Consider the following 15,229-nt stretch of genomic DNA (forward strand, 5'->3'; position numbering starts at 1 on the left):
TAGGTTATAAATAATTCAGAAAGTATTTTCGATAACTTTTTTAAGAGTATTTTTGCGTTTGATTTTTTTAAAAATATTTTCATGACTTTTTAATGTTTACCCTTATGTGATTACATTCCATAAATATTTTCCTAATTACTCTAATTTTTCAATTCCTTCCAAAATTAAAATTCGAGTCGATTTTCAAGTCTAACTTACTGTAATTCTTTTTTTAATGAAGAATAGATATTTAAATATTTTTAATTATTTTAATAAGTAAAAAAATTGTATAAATCATCAATCCAAAAGCACAATTAAAAAAGATTCATATCTCATAATATCTTAATATACTTCTAATATCTTAATCTATATTTTCTATATATTATTTTCTTCGGTAAAATGATGGAATCCGCCACCGCAGCGATCCCACGACTATCTGTGAGGAGGTAAATCGAGAAACTGCAGTTGGCCACGATGGAGGAGGATATTATTTGGCTTCGTCGAGATTCGAACTCTTGTCCTTTTTTGCAAGTCTGCTCTGTCGAAACTATATTTTTTATATATTCTTTTATGCAAAAAAGGTGGAATCCGCCACGTGGACAGCGGCCCCGACATCGTCGAGCCCACGATAAAGAAAAAAAAGTTTTTATATATTTTTATATTATGGATTTGTAGTTCAATTTGAAATAAAAATTATGATCTCTTAAAATTTATTTGATATTTACAATTGTAACAGTTACAAACAGTTTGTAAATTGTAACTGTTATAATACATTTTTTGATTCAAGATTTAAGGTAGAAAATATTAGAAAGAAATAATAATAAAAATAGTATAGAAGGATAGTTGGAGAATTACAATTGAGATAATTTTTTTTGAGAAAAAATCGAGACTTAATCGTGATGATTTTAAAAATCATGGGGTCCTTTTATCTTTGTCCAATGTAATATACACAAAATTTAATTTTTAATTATGTATTTCTAAATAGTATTTCTTTTATTTTATTCTTTTATTTGATTGAATAAAATAAATTAGTTACAGCTATAAATCAAACTGGCGTCCAACGGGCGACAACAACGGCTAGATTCGGTCCGAGGCCAAGGCAGCGAGGCGGTTTACTTGGGTGGACCGGTTTCCGGTTCAAAGGCAGAACACGACAGCGGTCCATGAGTCAGAAATCACGCTTACTTTCTTCCAAATTACCACCGGAACCTGCCTGCTGTGAGTAGTTTACCGGCATAGTGGAAGGGCAACAATGTCAAAAAGGCTTCTAAATCCGTATTTGAACACTTACATACAAAGGGTAAAACAGTCATTATAATTGCGCGGATTCCCTTATAGCCACCGTCTGGATTTGATCTCGATCTCCAATCCATCTGCGAGATCTCAAGCCGCCTTCGTATCGATCGTCTGGAGGTAGGCGCGCCCCCTCTCTCCCTCTGCCGATTTTATTCGCGCCGCTGTGATGTGTCGGATGATCCATCTATCTTGTTAGGGATTTCTTGGTCCTTCGTCTCATTGGCAAATTTGGATGATTTCTGATTTTGTTAACATTTGCGATGTTTTGTCCAAAATTAGATTTATTTTTTCTCTGGGTATCCTGTAATTGACGATCTCAATCTATGTATCAAGTTTGGGTTTCGTGGTGGGAACGGCTTTTGTTTGCTTGTTTGTTTCGTCTTCCATGCTTCCATGTTTTGGGCTTCTTGGGATTTGTGCTTCCCTAGTATTTAGGGAAATCTAGATCGCGTATAGAATGATGGGTTGGCTTGTGAAATGGTGTTCTATGTTGACTATTGGATTGGTTGGGTGTTTAATTGGGTTTCGTTTTGAGGAGATAGAAATAGACTGATTTGGGAGTTTTGTAGATTAGGTTATGAGCTACGCTGAATAGCTTTGTGACTCTGGGGGCTTGAATGTTAGGTGGTACCTACAAGTGTTGGAATTAATATTCAACCTAGGATTGGTGGATGACCAGGCTGATTCAGTAAATGATTTAGTGTCCACAGGTTTACTATGGCCTTCACTATTGTTGCCGATTTGTGAAAAATGGACTATGTTTTAATTAATAGGCATAAACTAGCGTAGGAAGTGATTCTCAATCGCTATCTTTTTCAGCTCTACTAGAATATCCCTTGTGTGATTAAATCAGTAAGCTAAGAGTGGTGCCCAAGGTGGTGATCTCATTGGTATCTAACTCAAGAGTAATTCACATAGAAGCGAGGAATGGGATTTCACAAGAAACAAGCATTAGAATGTCGAGGGGAAGTGACTCCTGTAGCTAGTCATTTGATGAACAATAGATTTAGGTAATTCATTGGAGTTTTATGTATAGATCGATGGAACAAGAACCACATAAGCACTATCATGGCACTCTTCCTTCTGCCTGAGATATAATAGTGGTGAGTTTAAGAAGTTTGCTAGAATGGACATCAAAAAAGAAGTGAAGCAAATTATTTTAAATGCTGTGATTTAGATGAGTAGTTTATATGAGAACAAGATCAATGTTGCGATTTGGATGAGTAACATCTTTCATTCAATTGCATTGCCAAGCATACATGTTTTACTTCTTTGGTTCATTCTATTCTGATGTTGGGCATAGCGCACATCAGATTTTGCTATACTTGTATTTTGTTCAAGTTTCAATCTGTCTTTCAAAGAGGATTTGATTGAATCATTGCAGCTTGTCAATATTTTAGAATTACAAGCCTTAATAGCTTGTTTGATGGCCTCTAAAATGCTACCGAAAGGAATTTTTTATAATGGGACTCAGTGATGGAACTTCAATTTTACTTCTCATAAATTTATCTCATCATTAAAGTGAACTCCTTGGATTCTTGGATATATTGTACTCTCAAACTGATTATTATTATTTTTAGTTAGCTAATGCGCTGTCTTTGCTGTATGATGCTGATACTTTGGAATTAATCATTCCACATTTGATATCTAGTTAACTCTTACAAACTCTTCAAAATGCAAGAGCTGTTACTGATAGTTCCTTTGGTCTTTGAAGTTTGAACTATTCCCAAGCATTAATTGCATACAGCAGCCTGATTGACAGATTGTTTTCACAATCACAAGGCGATTCGTTTGTGGCCGTGTCTCCACAATGGCAAGCATGAATTAGAAGTTTTAAATTCAATAACCACCAATTAACTTTAACTCTGGTGCTCATCTCTTCAGTCGTTATTACAGGCAACCAACGAGAATCTCCCTCCAAATGTTATTAGGCAGTTAGTCAAGGAATTGAAGAATTTGGATGAAACACCTCCTGAAGGGATTAAAGTGGTTGTTAATGATGATGACTTTTCTACTATATATGCTGATATCGAGGGTCCCGGTGTGTGACGTTAGAAAAACATAGTTTTACTTTTTAACCTGGAAACTACCAGTTGACCACTCTGTATGTGTGAATCCTGCAGCTGGAACTCCATATGAGAATGGTGTATTCCGCATGAAGCTTCTATTGTCTCATGACTTCCCGCAATCTCCTCCTAAAGGTGCCCTTTACTGTAAAGTAATTTTAGTATATGGTAAAGAATGTCCCTGCTGTTATAGATAACTCCTGAAAATGCTATGGCAATGATTAGGTATAATTTTCATCCATTAAATTCGTCCCTTATTTGCAGGCTACTTTCTGACCAAAATATTTCACCCAAATATTTCTGCAAACGGTGAAATATGTGTCAACACACTCAAAAAGGACTGGAATCCGAGCCTTGGATTAAGACATGTATTGATCGTAAGTTCAAGTGTTGCTGATCCACCTCCTTGTTCTGCAAATTGCTTCGATGACATGATTATTTTTTCTCTTGCTAGAATTAGGAGATGCTACAAGTCATTTGTTTTTTCATGCGCCTAATGTGGACCATTGTTGCGATCAATAGGTTGTCAGATGTCTGCTCATAGAGCCATTCCCAGAATCTGCACTAAATGAACATGCCGGTAAAATGCTGCTGGAAAACTATGATGAGTATGCTAGGCATGCCAGGTCAGCTTCTTCATTCTACCTACCCCCATTAGCATTTTACTTGTGAGTGAATCAAACACAGGATTATGATAGTATGAGATTATATCCAGTATGATGCGAGAATGAACTTAGAATGCTGTGTGATACAATGAGGATACAGATAGACATGGAATAGCAAGAAAAATGATCAATTCCATCCTTGTGTTTAGTTTCATTAGTAGAATAAACATTCAATTAGTTTTAAGGAACAAAGTCTTTTCAAGTTCCAACATTACCATCTAACACATGGTGAAAGGATTTAAGCATACTAATGTTTTGGTGTCAGGGATAATCAGTGGTCCTCAAATTTTAACAATTAATTAGTAGAGAATAGTATTATTTGAAATCAAACCAAATTAAAAGAAGTTAGATTTGGTTTATTTTAAAAGAAGCTCAAACTTCCAAACGATTTTAGTTCCTTTTATCCTGCTATATAGTACTGTTAAGAGTTGATTACCTGGCCATTTCTGTCAGAGATAGTCTGTTGTTCTCAAATTTTTAACAATTAATTAATAGAGAATAGTTTTATGTCGAATCAAACAAAATTAAAAGAGGAAATTTGGTTTTATTTTAAAAGAAGCTCAAACTTCTAAAGAATCTTAGTTCCTTTTGTCCTGTTTTATTATATTTCTCTGAAAATCTTGTGTTGTTAGGAAAAAGATCAATTTATATATATTTATATTGTTAGCCACTTCCATGTGGGGGTGTAGGGTACACCACTTAACAATTGATCCATGGCACTCAATTTTTCTCGAATTTTGGGCTTCGGCCATGACTGATATCTCTGCAGTTTGAGCATTTTTCTAAGATCCACACGATAGGGATCCGACAAAGGAGCAGTAATCTCAGGTCTACTTTGTCGAGAGAGTTATTGGAAGATCTCATAAGTAGAATGGAAAGCAACCCTGATCAGACATTAAAGACAAGTTCTATGAAATGAGTGCAATGGATCATATGTTAAAATGGTAGAGGTCAGAGGTTCAAAATTTACCTGTGTCGAAAAAAAATTAATTAATTTATGTAATCCATCCATGTGTTGCGAGATCAGGATCAAAGTTAAGTATCCTATCAACACATGACTAGCGCCACACATTATGAACCTAGAATGGTAGCTCATTTTATCCTCTTAACGGTCCATTTTACCTCGAGTAGGGGCTTTCAAACACAGGATTGGAACCCAACATGGAATGGTGATTTGTTTCCTCTAATTCCATCATACCGAGCATGTTATGTTGCTATTTCTTTTGACACATGCCAAAACATTATGCCAATTGAATCTGTCTGTTTCACAATGCCCTTATGCAGGTTATATACCGGAATACATGCGCTTAAACCTAAGCCAAGAGTTAAAACTGGGGCGATCTGTGAGTCGACCACGGCCTTAAATGTGGACCATAGAAGCAACGAATCTACTGGTAAAGAGCTCCAGCCACCCACACCACTAGGTACATCTTCCAAGCTTCTGTCACAAGACCAGAACGCAAGTGCCATCTCCATAACCGAGCCAATTGTCGGACCACCAGCAATCCCAAAGAAGGAAGGAGTACGTGCAGCCAAAGCGGCTCAGGTCGATAAGAAAAAGATCGATGCAAGGAAGAAGAGCTTGAAAAGACTCTAGGTCTATTAACTTTTGGTGGTTCTTGTACCGAGTAGAAGTAATAACGTGAACCGTAGTGGAGAGGACAAGTTAACAACAATGTACATCTTAATTCCATTCATTGTAGCTTGTTCATTCATTGCTCTATGTATGCTGGCAACTCTTCTGGTTTAAAGTATATTCATCTAACGAACTATATCGGTATACCTACTCGTACAACCGATAAGGCTTTGTCGAGTATTTACGATTTCAAATTCCACTGTATATTTTTTGTTAGAGGTCTACTTGTGGAAGAATTCAAATTCTATGCAAAGTTATCTCAGTGGTAATATTGACCATTAGCATAACTAAAACATCCGGTCTCATCGTCATCTCTTCAGGCAGGGGCAAAGCTTGTCGAGTTCCCCTGACGGGAGGAGTACAGCTCGATGAACTTAATGAGATAGAGTTGTGCACAGGTCAAGATTCATAAATTTTCAGAAACTATATTCAAACTAAACTTTGCACTGATATAATACTCACCCAAATGTCAAAGAAATTGAAGTCTCAACAACTTTGTATGATCACTTGATCTCGAGCATTGCTAATGGCAATAGATTCATGAACTTTGAAGTCCAAAAAAGAGAATTTTTAACAACAGGCGGCTAATTATGTGCTCTACACTGGTATGGCATCTACTTTTGAAGAGTCCTCGCATCTCAATATTAATCCTTCGAGATTTGCTGGAAGAATGCACTTGGACCATTGGTATCCAATGGGAAAGGGCTCTGAAGGGGGCACTATCGTTAAGACGTTATCGTTCCTTCGGACGATCCCCATGACGCTAACAGTGCTGCCTTCTTTTATGTAGCTGCAAAGAAAAAGGTGAAATAGTACTAAGTTGTCGAAGAGAATGATGTTTTGCTTAGTATCATGCTTCATATAAGTTCTCCACTATGGTGCTTATGGTGTCTTGCTTCTTGAATTATATATACCTCACTAGGTTCATGCATAATCGTTATATAAAGGGACAACAATATGAGTATGCAAGGAGTTGCTAGCTACCCTTCCTTCAGCTGCATTTCGCGATCATCACTCGAAAGGTTCCTCTTGCGCAACCACTTGAGAAAATCAGGAGCCAAGTCCTTGTTTTTTGTGTTTATGTCGATGACAACAGATTCGTCCACGTACGGGGTCACTTGAGCACCATAGCCAGCTTTGACTAATGCTCGTAAGCCCGATTGGAAGTCTGAGATGTAGAAGTCAACCACATGCCTCTGCAAAAAAGAGTAATGGCTAAAAGGTCACACACAATGCAATCCATAAAATGGTGACTAATATCAAAGATTGAGGTGAATGACATGAGAATTAAAGGAAGGAAAGGTATTCTAGAGTGAATCAAAGTGAAGAGAGAAGTTGTGTAAAGGAAGCTGTTGAATCTTAGTATACCTCCATTGATCTTAGTCCCCAAGTAAAGCGTAAATGCTTGGGATTGGCAGCTTTGGAGTCCCAATCCCTGTACTCATATAGAGAAGTAGATGTATAGACACATCGAGGAACTTTACGGTATGATGATTCAAGGGGAAGATTACCACATGTTACAACCTGAAAGAAGCTTTAAAGTTTATTGACTATGGTAGAACAATTGTTTAGAAAGCTAACTAATTCGGCAACAATTACATACCCCAGTGACCTTAACATATTGCCCATCTTTTGCACTTTGCAGCTCAGCATCAGGGAATTGGGCAATAAATTGAATGACTGCTCTCTTTCCATAGAACTTATTCCAAATGAAAAATGCGGCGACTGCTCCAGAAGAAACCACAACAACAATAAGAAGAACAGCATTGTGAACAGCGCCGAGAATGAAACCACCTGCAATAAACCCCATTGCAAACAGCAAAACAACAGACCACAAAATTGGCTTTGGTAAACTCCCTTTGAATAGATAATCAGCATCCTGACTAAGATTAGTGACAGCCTGATTGCGAGCAATGCTGTTTGCATGCAGCTTCATTGATCCAGTCGAGTCAAGTGGACCAGATACTTTACGAGTAGCACCAATTGAGTTAAGTGGTCCAGAATTAATTGGCCCAGATGTGATCAAACCCGTTGTCGGTAGCACTGGTAGGAGGGGGCCAGAATTCTGGCGAGCCGTTGTGTTTACAACAGATTGTGGACCAGATGTCTTCTTAACTGAATCCCCATGTTTAAGGGGTCCAGAGTTAGAAACCTGTCTGTTTACCGAAGAACCAGAACCAGGAATTGTGGAAGAGAGAGAACCCGAATAGCCGGTTCGACCAGAGGCATTAGGCATGACAGGTCCTGAGTGAGGAGATGCGCCTCTGAATGAAGCACTGGTGAGAGGTCCAGATTTTCTCGATTTCTCTGTGTGAAGATCAAACATTTTGCCAAGCTCACCAGATTTCTTTATATCTCCACCAGTGTATGGCATGACAACCGAGCTCATTGTCGAAGGCTTCTCCTTTGGCTGCTCAGGCCTGCCTGAAACATACAAGCCATTGCTGAGCTGATGCGACGGGAATCTTGAGCCCATTATACTTCTGATAATAGCTCCAACAGATCTTCTATCTTCTACTATGGTTCACATAACCTGTGCTGGAACAATGAACTACATCATAGATCCATAGCAACTGAATCATGAGTGAATGCACATGTTTAGCATACTCTATAACAAACTGAGAATATGCGATAAAGCAAATAAAACTAATATGCATATCAGCTTTAATTGTGACAACAAATTTGCACTTTAAACAAGAAACTCCAATTGTCGAGTAGCATCCAAAAAGACTCCCAAGTCAGAATTTTTTTCTACTGATTTTGAAGTCTCTCTCTCTCTCTCTCCTTTTCTGAATTCAGATTTTATTCCGGCTTAAAAGGAATTTTTGTGCTAGCTTGCATCTTAAACATTCAAGAATATATGATTTAAGCATTTTGGTAGAGTAGTAAATTGGATGACTCAAATGCATCTCAAACTTCAAGTTGCAGGTAGTTCTAGATGTTCAAATTTGCTCCCTTGTAAACATTAGAGTAATAAGGAGATTCCTAATAATGGGGTATGAAACAGGCAGTAAACTATCTAGTGGAACAAAGTGTTCAAGAGGAAAAGGAAGTATACATGCCGCCAACCAAGGGAGCGAAAAACAGAAACCGATTTAGCTGTTGGCCTCTATTCAACAATATCAGCAGCCAATTCTTGTAGCAAGTCAAGTATAAGATGCACATCAATACTGCATTTGCAATCTATAGGCATGTCGGCTTGCAGGACTATGGTAAACACCCAATAAGATTAGTATCACACATAAAGTGGAGCTTATTCGTGAGTACAGACTGAAATCATGTAGACAAACTGATGGTCAAAAGCTCTACAGGAATGATGTGTTCATAGATTGAGATCTTGATGCAAACCATCACTGTGAGGCAATGTCAATAGCATAGACAAAATACATTCTATCATCCCAATGTTAATCTACTAGAGCTAAGTGAAAGATAAACAAACACTATAATCACAAGCTCTCATTTCATGAAGGTACATAAACATAGATCAAACTACAAATTCTCACATGGAAACTTCGGATCTTAAGCCTCTATAATCATAATCTACTATTACTGTGAGGCGATAAGTCCTTTTTTACACATGAGAGAAATTTGAACAAGAGAAATCAAAATAGAGATTAAACTACAAATTCTCACATGAAAACACCACAAATCTTCACACTGAATAGATCAAGACAGCAAAATATCCCCAAATACGTACATCCGAAATACCAAATCAAAGGCGATTCACAGTTTCATTACTGATATCTGACAAGCATTGCCAAAACCAAAAGATATGGAGGAAAACTTAAGCAATAGACAATAGAACAATTTCTCACTTTAAAAAAACTTTACTTTTACTACCTGTGGACAGAATCAGTAAATCCAAACAAGAGAATCAATGTAACACTGTTTAATTTCCCAACTCCAAACTCCACAGATTGATAAAACAAACACACATTTCATTTCAATCGAGAAAATATAATGGCTTTAAGAAGATTTTTTTTTTAATTTCAAACTTTAGATGCCAATAACCTCTCCAAAACACAAACTTTTTAGCTTCCAATCAGCTCAAAGATAAAATCAAACAGCAAAGCGAAAGTTTAATCCACAATGTTCAAAAGGCGCAGATCACCGTAAAGGATTCGAGGCAGCAAGCAAAAGAGGAAGCAACGGATCCCCAAATACCTCCAGAGGCCGACCAAGATCCGCGAGATCAAAACCGTACTCAAGCAAGAGGCGCATTGAGCTGGAAGTGGATGATCGTTAGAGTATCTTTATAGCTGCCAGCAAAACCTTGGAAGAAGAATGTGTACGTTGAGAACTTGAGATCACGATCTCGAACCCTTCACGGCTTCACCTGCCGTCGTTCAAAAAAAAAAAAAAAATCTCTCTTTTATTCTAAAATGATCTCAAAATTTAGCTTTTTTTCAGAAAACCTCCCCAATTTTCCTCAAAAATTTTGTGTGCAAATTGAAAAAAGAAACTTGGAGTGTGTAATCATTAAATGGAGCAAAGTGTTCCACGTGGCCTTTGGTGAGCCACCTAAATCACTCATCAAGATTTGGCCCCACATTTCATTACAAAAAAACCTAATAATTTATTTTATTTTCCTTCGAGTTCAAGTTAAATCGAGACTTGGCCATCACTCCATTGAGTTAGGTGAGTGCCGACACTCACCTCTATCGATTAGTTCTTCCTTAAGCAAGCAATTAATTTAACTCCACATTTTTCACAAATGTTTAATTTGGTCCAAAATATTTCTATATTAAAGTTTGAAGACTTCTAATTATTATTTCCTCAATGAACAAGTTTGGGATTGCTTTAATGTTACTACACGTGATAGAGATCTCAATGCCTACTTGACAATGACATATTAACCATGGCCTTTTCTTTATATAATAATAATAATAATTATTATTATTATTTTATAATAAATAAAGGAGAAGAAGGCATAGTGCATAGGCTTGCACAGTATCCTTTGATTGCGTTCTCCATTTGAAAAAAAATTCTTACAAATACAGTCAAATTGATCCGGTTCATTGGATATCCGGTTCATTGGATATGAAAACCGCATTTTGACTCGATTTTGACCGGGTTAACCGCCGGTTTATGCCGATATCCACGTCGGCAACAGGAATGCCCCACCATTCACCGTGATACGATACGTGGACGGACAGGATCAATACGTGACGTGTCCACTTCGGTCCGCTTCATGGTAAAAGTAAAACTCTCTGCTTTTCTCTCTCTCTCTCGTCGTCTGTTTCCCTTGGGGTTCGTCTTCTTTGGCAATGGCGGAAGAAGGAAAGATCGCTCCCTCCGATCCCCAGCTGGAAACGCCAAACGCAGATGATTTTGGTTCCCCTAAACCACAGGTGCGTGCGATCTCTGGCTTCCCTGCGATTCCGCGTCCTCGATTTGATAGTTCGGAATGGTTTTATTGGAGTTAGGGTTTCCCCATATCGATTTGAGGATCAAGCTCTGATTGTCGTTGTCGTAATTGGATCATAGATTTCGTTTCTTCAATTTTGGATCGATGGTTTCGGTCGATAGGTATCGGAATTTGAGAGTCTTTGGTCTGAATTAGCTAGGGTGGCCTGACGGAAAGTTAACTCGGGTGTAAACGGGCATTTGAAATACTGCAAGCTTAGCCGTGCCGCGTCTTTTGTATTGTGTTAGTGTGGGCGTCGTAGTTCATTTGGAATTGACAGAGGGAACCATGAATTGATCAGATAGCAGATAGAGTGCCATGTTTCGACGAGGATTGTTTGCTCTTGTTTTTGGGACATGTCTAGCATTCACATTTTGCTTTGGCATAGCCAATTACTCTGCATGGTCTTTCGAACTCCACGATTGTTGCCAAAGATATTCTAATTTTGCATTTTCTTGGACGTTCTAATTGCATTACAAAGCAAGAAAAATGATATTTTTTCCTTGAAGAATCTAGTTGTTTATCTCGTGTTGCTTATTAACCTCATATATTTTGGCTACGTAGACACTAGATATTTCTGGCTTGAAGATGCCGTATGCACTCGTATCACCTGGAATGGTTCCTATTTTGAATCCAGAGTACAATGAGCTTGGTGCAGGCGTTTATGCAATTCAGTGTTTTCCATCTATGAGTCCAATCTCTGGATTTTCTCGTACAACTCTAATACCAATGAAGTATAACATACCCACGTAAGGTTCCTTTCCCTGTCTGCTACCTTGGGTTTTAGTTTTTCTTCAAATTAGCAATTTGCAAGTCAGTTAATGCAACTTTTTCCAGTTTATTAACCTTCTTTCTGCTCTGTTTGTTGGAAATAAAACCAAAGAAACAGGTATATTCCTATGAACTTAAATTGAAAGTTAAATAGTATGGATATTGTTTGAGTTAGCTGGATCTTCATTATCTAACTATTTTTGCGGTAATAATTGTCTTTGACGGAATGGTAGCTGACATGTGAAGTCCTTTTTTCTTCTTGAAAATCTTTCTCTTAGAAGTTGAGGTTGTTCCTCATGTCATTATTACTCTGCATCTTAAAATAGATAATAGCCTAATGTTAGAGATGAAATCCAAACGTGTGCATTTTTCAGTGTTTTCCACCTACTAGTAATTTATTCATTTATTTCATATTCTTTCAGCATGAAACTATACTGACCTAATGGACTACATAGCGTAAATGTCATATAAGGCTCATGGCACGTTCTTATACACATTTACAACAATTAATTTGGGAAGGATAAGAATCACATATGCATGCACTCATGTAAAAACAACAATGTCAATATTATATACAACTAATATAACAGACATAAACAATATATAAAGTCTGTATAAGATCCATCGCAGCCTTTTAGCACGATAATAGAATGATGCCAAAATTTACTGTAGGGTAGTTTCAGAGTTACACGGAATCACTACTGGAGTGACACCATATCTGTAATCACTCATATCCCACAGTTGAATGCCTCTTCTCTTGTCTCAGTAGATTTGGGGGCAAAAGAAAATGCAATCAACAAGGAAGGTTTATTAGGAATGAAACAAATATGGTGTGAATGCAATCAATGCATGTGTATCACCCATCCCTAAAAGTGCTACCACAACTCTCATGTTATGCATGTTATCTTATCAGCAACATGGGGCTATTGCAGCACTGATGATATGCATGTGGATTAACAGTACAGTAACACCACAATACAGGCCCAATGCATCCTATTCATCAACATAGTTCTACCACAACAGTGACTCTATATATTCTTATTCACAACAAATTAAGGTTTAAACTATTGTTTAGCTGAGGGTTCGATCCCCAGCCGGAAGGAGACTTTTTCGTTCTGTTATAGTCATGTTGGCAATATGGTGTTGTTCGCTCCAATGAGGAGGGAAGAAGAAAGAAGAAGAGGAGACAAGAAGAAAAAGGGAAGGAGGAAGCTTACTAAGACCCATTGTTGACGCTGGAGAAAGCATCTCATGACACAGATGAAGCTTTGATATCTCCCTAGCATTGCCCCAGCCAATCAATCTGAAAGCAGAAATAGGATTTCAGATACTGCATGGAGGAAGAATTGTGATGCAAAACTTTGAGGGAATCACTATCTTGGTGTCGTTGCAATGAAGAAGGGATTTAGGTACCGTGTTGCATGGAGGATGGGCCATGAGGACATTATGGTGCCAATGTTGTCAAGAAGGGCTTTAGGTACCTCGTCGCATGGAGGATGGATTACAAGGAGATTCCCGTGCTTATGTTATTTTGTCTCTTGGTGCGGGAGTGGAATGAGAAATCTCTGCCATGCATTACTAATTGACACGGTAATCCATGCAAAAGAAGTGCTACAGCCACCCCAATACTGTCCATTCAAACCCATCAATACAATGCAATATGCCACTATAGCTAATGATAACAACACCATGATCAGAAAGTGCAACAACAGTTCAATTAAATTGACCTAATTAATATCTACAGTACATCTATAAGATTGAGAAATTGGCCAGAAGTTGGTGTTTACCACAACAGATCAGCTAATACATTGAGCTATGCTTGTCAGTAAATGTGTACAGCAAAACAGATGAGTTCTTCAAATGAAACCTCAACCTTTTGCATTCATTTCTGGCATCTTATTTGCACCTTTCAGGAGGCCAAGTTCTGGAGGAACTACTAGTGAGCAAGGGCAGGAAGTGAGGCAGCAACATGGACCTCAAAGACCACATGTCAGAAGAGTTCAATTTGCATTTCAGCTTGACTTGGGTCTAATCATCAAGTTAGCAGCTATGGTTTTTCTTTTTAGCCAAGATGGATCACCGCAGAAGCTTCTGCTTCTTATTTTCTTTGCATTGTTCGTGTACCTGTAAGTAAAATTCTTTCACTTTAATACTTCATTGTTTGTCCTCTTATCTAGATTCTGGAACTCATAAATATGTAGAATTTTGTGGACACTTCTATTTTTCCATGGCGAATTGTTTTTGCCAAAGCCTTATTTCTTGTGCCATGTCAATTTTGTAGGTATCAAACTGGAGCACTTACACCTTTCATGCGATGGCTTCAGCAAGCAGCAGCCCCACCTCGGCCGCATGCTCCTCCCCAGCAGTTGAATGTTCCTCCTATTGGTCATGATGGCCAGCACAATCCTCAACCACTAGGTATTTTCACGATCGTTTTCTTTATATTTGTTTTCTTCATTTCACAAGCAATAACAATAGTGTCAAGGAATTCCAAATGACCAAGTTAAATAAACGCAGGTTCCCAGTTCATTTCGATTTTGAGCATAACATATTTTTCACTAAGACGCTGATTCAGTTTATTGAAATAATTTTAATTAGTTTTAGGTGTGTTCTTGTTTTCTTTCCCAAGCTATAGATGGATCTCGGAAAGTTGACCAGAGAAAGGTCTTGTTGGGTTTTAGTTTAAACAAGTATAACGACATTATTGGAATCATGAAGTGCATCTCAATGCTGAAAACACTATTTCATTGAGAAACAAAATTGAACTCAAATGATATGCTTTTCTATCAGGTGCAGCTGAAAATAATGATATCAACGATCTGAATCATGACCAACCTCTTCAAAACCAGGAACATGTTGATGCGAATCAGAATCGTCAACAGCCTGAACAACCCAGAAATAATTTTTGGCAAGTGGTGAAAGAGATTCAGATGTTCGTCATCGGGTTCTTGGCATCTCTTCTTCCAGGTTACCATCCCAACAACGACTGAATTTCATTAAACTCGAGGTTTTTTAACCATGCTTTTTTCCCCCTATATGTTTGTTTATCTTAAATGGATTCCAGTCATGTAATATTTAAGTTGGGGAGTAAAAGATAGAATTTGTTGTGCATTTCTGATATAGTAATGCAAATAAGAAAATATATTGGTTTCAAAAATAAATCAATAACTGTTTGATTTGTCTGAAAAGGTATTTTGCTTCACAACTGCTTTACATTCTCACTTAACAGAGTCAAATTCTCTACAATTGAAAAGAATAACGCAGTTAAAAATTTAATTACATTTAAAATTGTTTAAGTTGTTAATTTTTATAATTTATTAAAATTTTAAAAATGTTATTTTATTTCTTTGTGAAAGAGTCAGTTAAATTTTATTGGCATGCATTTCCTTTTTCAGTAAGTTTTCATCAT

General features: G+C 37.5%; 3 protein-coding genes across 4 annotated transcripts; 2 read left to right on the forward strand and 1 right to left on the reverse strand.

The window, feature by feature from the left end:
• Nucleotides 1-1,348: 1,348 nt before the first annotated feature.
• Nucleotides 1,349-5,765, forward strand: LOC141820938 (ubiquitin-conjugating enzyme E2 22-like). Of its 2 annotated transcripts, none has more exons than XM_074708302.1 (7): nucleotides 1,349-1,392; nucleotides 2,990-3,088; nucleotides 3,172-3,316; nucleotides 3,399-3,476; nucleotides 3,606-3,718; nucleotides 3,864-3,967; nucleotides 5,291-5,765. In XM_074708302.1, exons 2-7 carry the CDS (start codon nucleotides 3,086-3,088, stop codon nucleotides 5,601-5,603), a joined length of 756 nt encoding a protein of 251 aa, XP_074564403.1. In that variant the 5' UTR covers nucleotides 1,349-1,392; nucleotides 2,990-3,085; the 3' UTR covers nucleotides 5,604-5,765. The 2 variants fall into 2 exon arrangements, with proteins under 2 accessions (XP_074564403.1, XP_074564405.1); XM_074708304.1 differs by having other exon boundaries at nucleotides 1,358-1,392; nucleotides 2,927-3,088.
• A 327-nt stretch (nucleotides 5,766-6,092) lies between these two features.
• Nucleotides 6,093-9,923, reverse strand: LOC141820915 (putative membrane protein At1g16860). The gene is made up of 5 exons (XM_074708278.1): nucleotides 9,807-9,923; nucleotides 7,246-8,180; nucleotides 7,011-7,166; nucleotides 6,627-6,838; nucleotides 6,093-6,432 (listed from the first exon to the last, which is right to left on the reverse strand). Exons 2-5 carry the CDS (start codon nucleotides 8,116-8,118, stop codon nucleotides 6,240-6,242), a joined length of 1,434 nt encoding a protein of 477 aa, XP_074564379.1. The 5' UTR covers nucleotides 8,119-8,180; nucleotides 9,807-9,923; the 3' UTR covers nucleotides 6,093-6,239.
• Nucleotides 9,924-10,884: 961 nt separating this feature from the next.
• On the forward strand, nucleotides 10,885-14,981 carry LOC141820892 (uncharacterized). Its single transcript, XM_074708249.1, has 5 exons — nucleotides 10,885-10,993; nucleotides 11,614-11,798; nucleotides 13,734-13,946; nucleotides 14,102-14,238; nucleotides 14,611-14,981. Exons 1-5 carry the CDS (start codon nucleotides 10,910-10,912, stop codon nucleotides 14,808-14,810), a joined length of 819 nt encoding a protein of 272 aa, XP_074564350.1. The 5' UTR covers nucleotides 10,885-10,909; the 3' UTR covers nucleotides 14,811-14,981.
• The last annotated feature ends 248 nt before the right edge of the window (nucleotides 14,982-15,229 follow it).

Source organism: Curcuma longa, unplaced genomic scaffold, assembly GCF_044706935.1.
Source record: "Curcuma longa cultivar G26 ecotype Majalengka, Jawa Barat unplaced genomic scaffold, ITB_CL_G26_1.1 utg8573_np1212_1322966_RagTag, whole genome shotgun sequence".
In the NCBI taxonomy this organism is placed as follows: domain Eukaryota; kingdom Viridiplantae; phylum Streptophyta; class Magnoliopsida; order Zingiberales; family Zingiberaceae; genus Curcuma; species Curcuma longa.

Bases quoted from the DNA above. Each gene is read 5' to 3' on its own strand.
- LOC141820915 (XM_074708278.1), bottom strand. From the start codon at position 8,118: ATGGGCTCAAGATTCCCGTCGCATCAGCTCAGCAATGGCTTGTATGTT. The intron at 7,167-7,245 runs GTATGTAATTGT...AGCTTCTTTCAG, and splicing joins AATATGTTAAGGTCACTGGG to GTTGTAACATGTGGTAATCT. The intron at 6,433-6,626 runs GTAGCTAGCAAC...TTTTCTTTGCAG, and splicing joins GAAATGCAGCTGAAGGAAGG to CTACATAAAAGAAGGCAGCA.
- LOC141820938 (XM_074708302.1), top strand. The intron at 3,317-3,398 runs GTGTGTGACGTT...TGAATCCTGCAG, and splicing joins TGCTGATATCGAGGGTCCCG to CTGGAACTCCATATGAGAAT. The intron at 3,719-3,863 runs GTAAGTTCAAGT...TGCGATCAATAG, and splicing joins GATTAAGACATGTATTGATC to GTTGTCAGATGTCTGCTCAT.
- LOC141820892 (XM_074708249.1), top strand. From the start codon at position 10,910: ATGGCGGAAGAAGGAAAGATCGCTCCCTCCGATCCCCAGCTGGAAACG. The intron at 10,994-11,613 runs GTGCGTGCGATC...TTGGCTACGTAG, and splicing joins TTGGTTCCCCTAAACCACAG to ACACTAGATATTTCTGGCTT. The intron at 11,799-13,733 runs GTAAGGTTCCTT...TGCACCTTTCAG, and splicing joins ATGAAGTATAACATACCCAC to GAGGCCAAGTTCTGGAGGAA.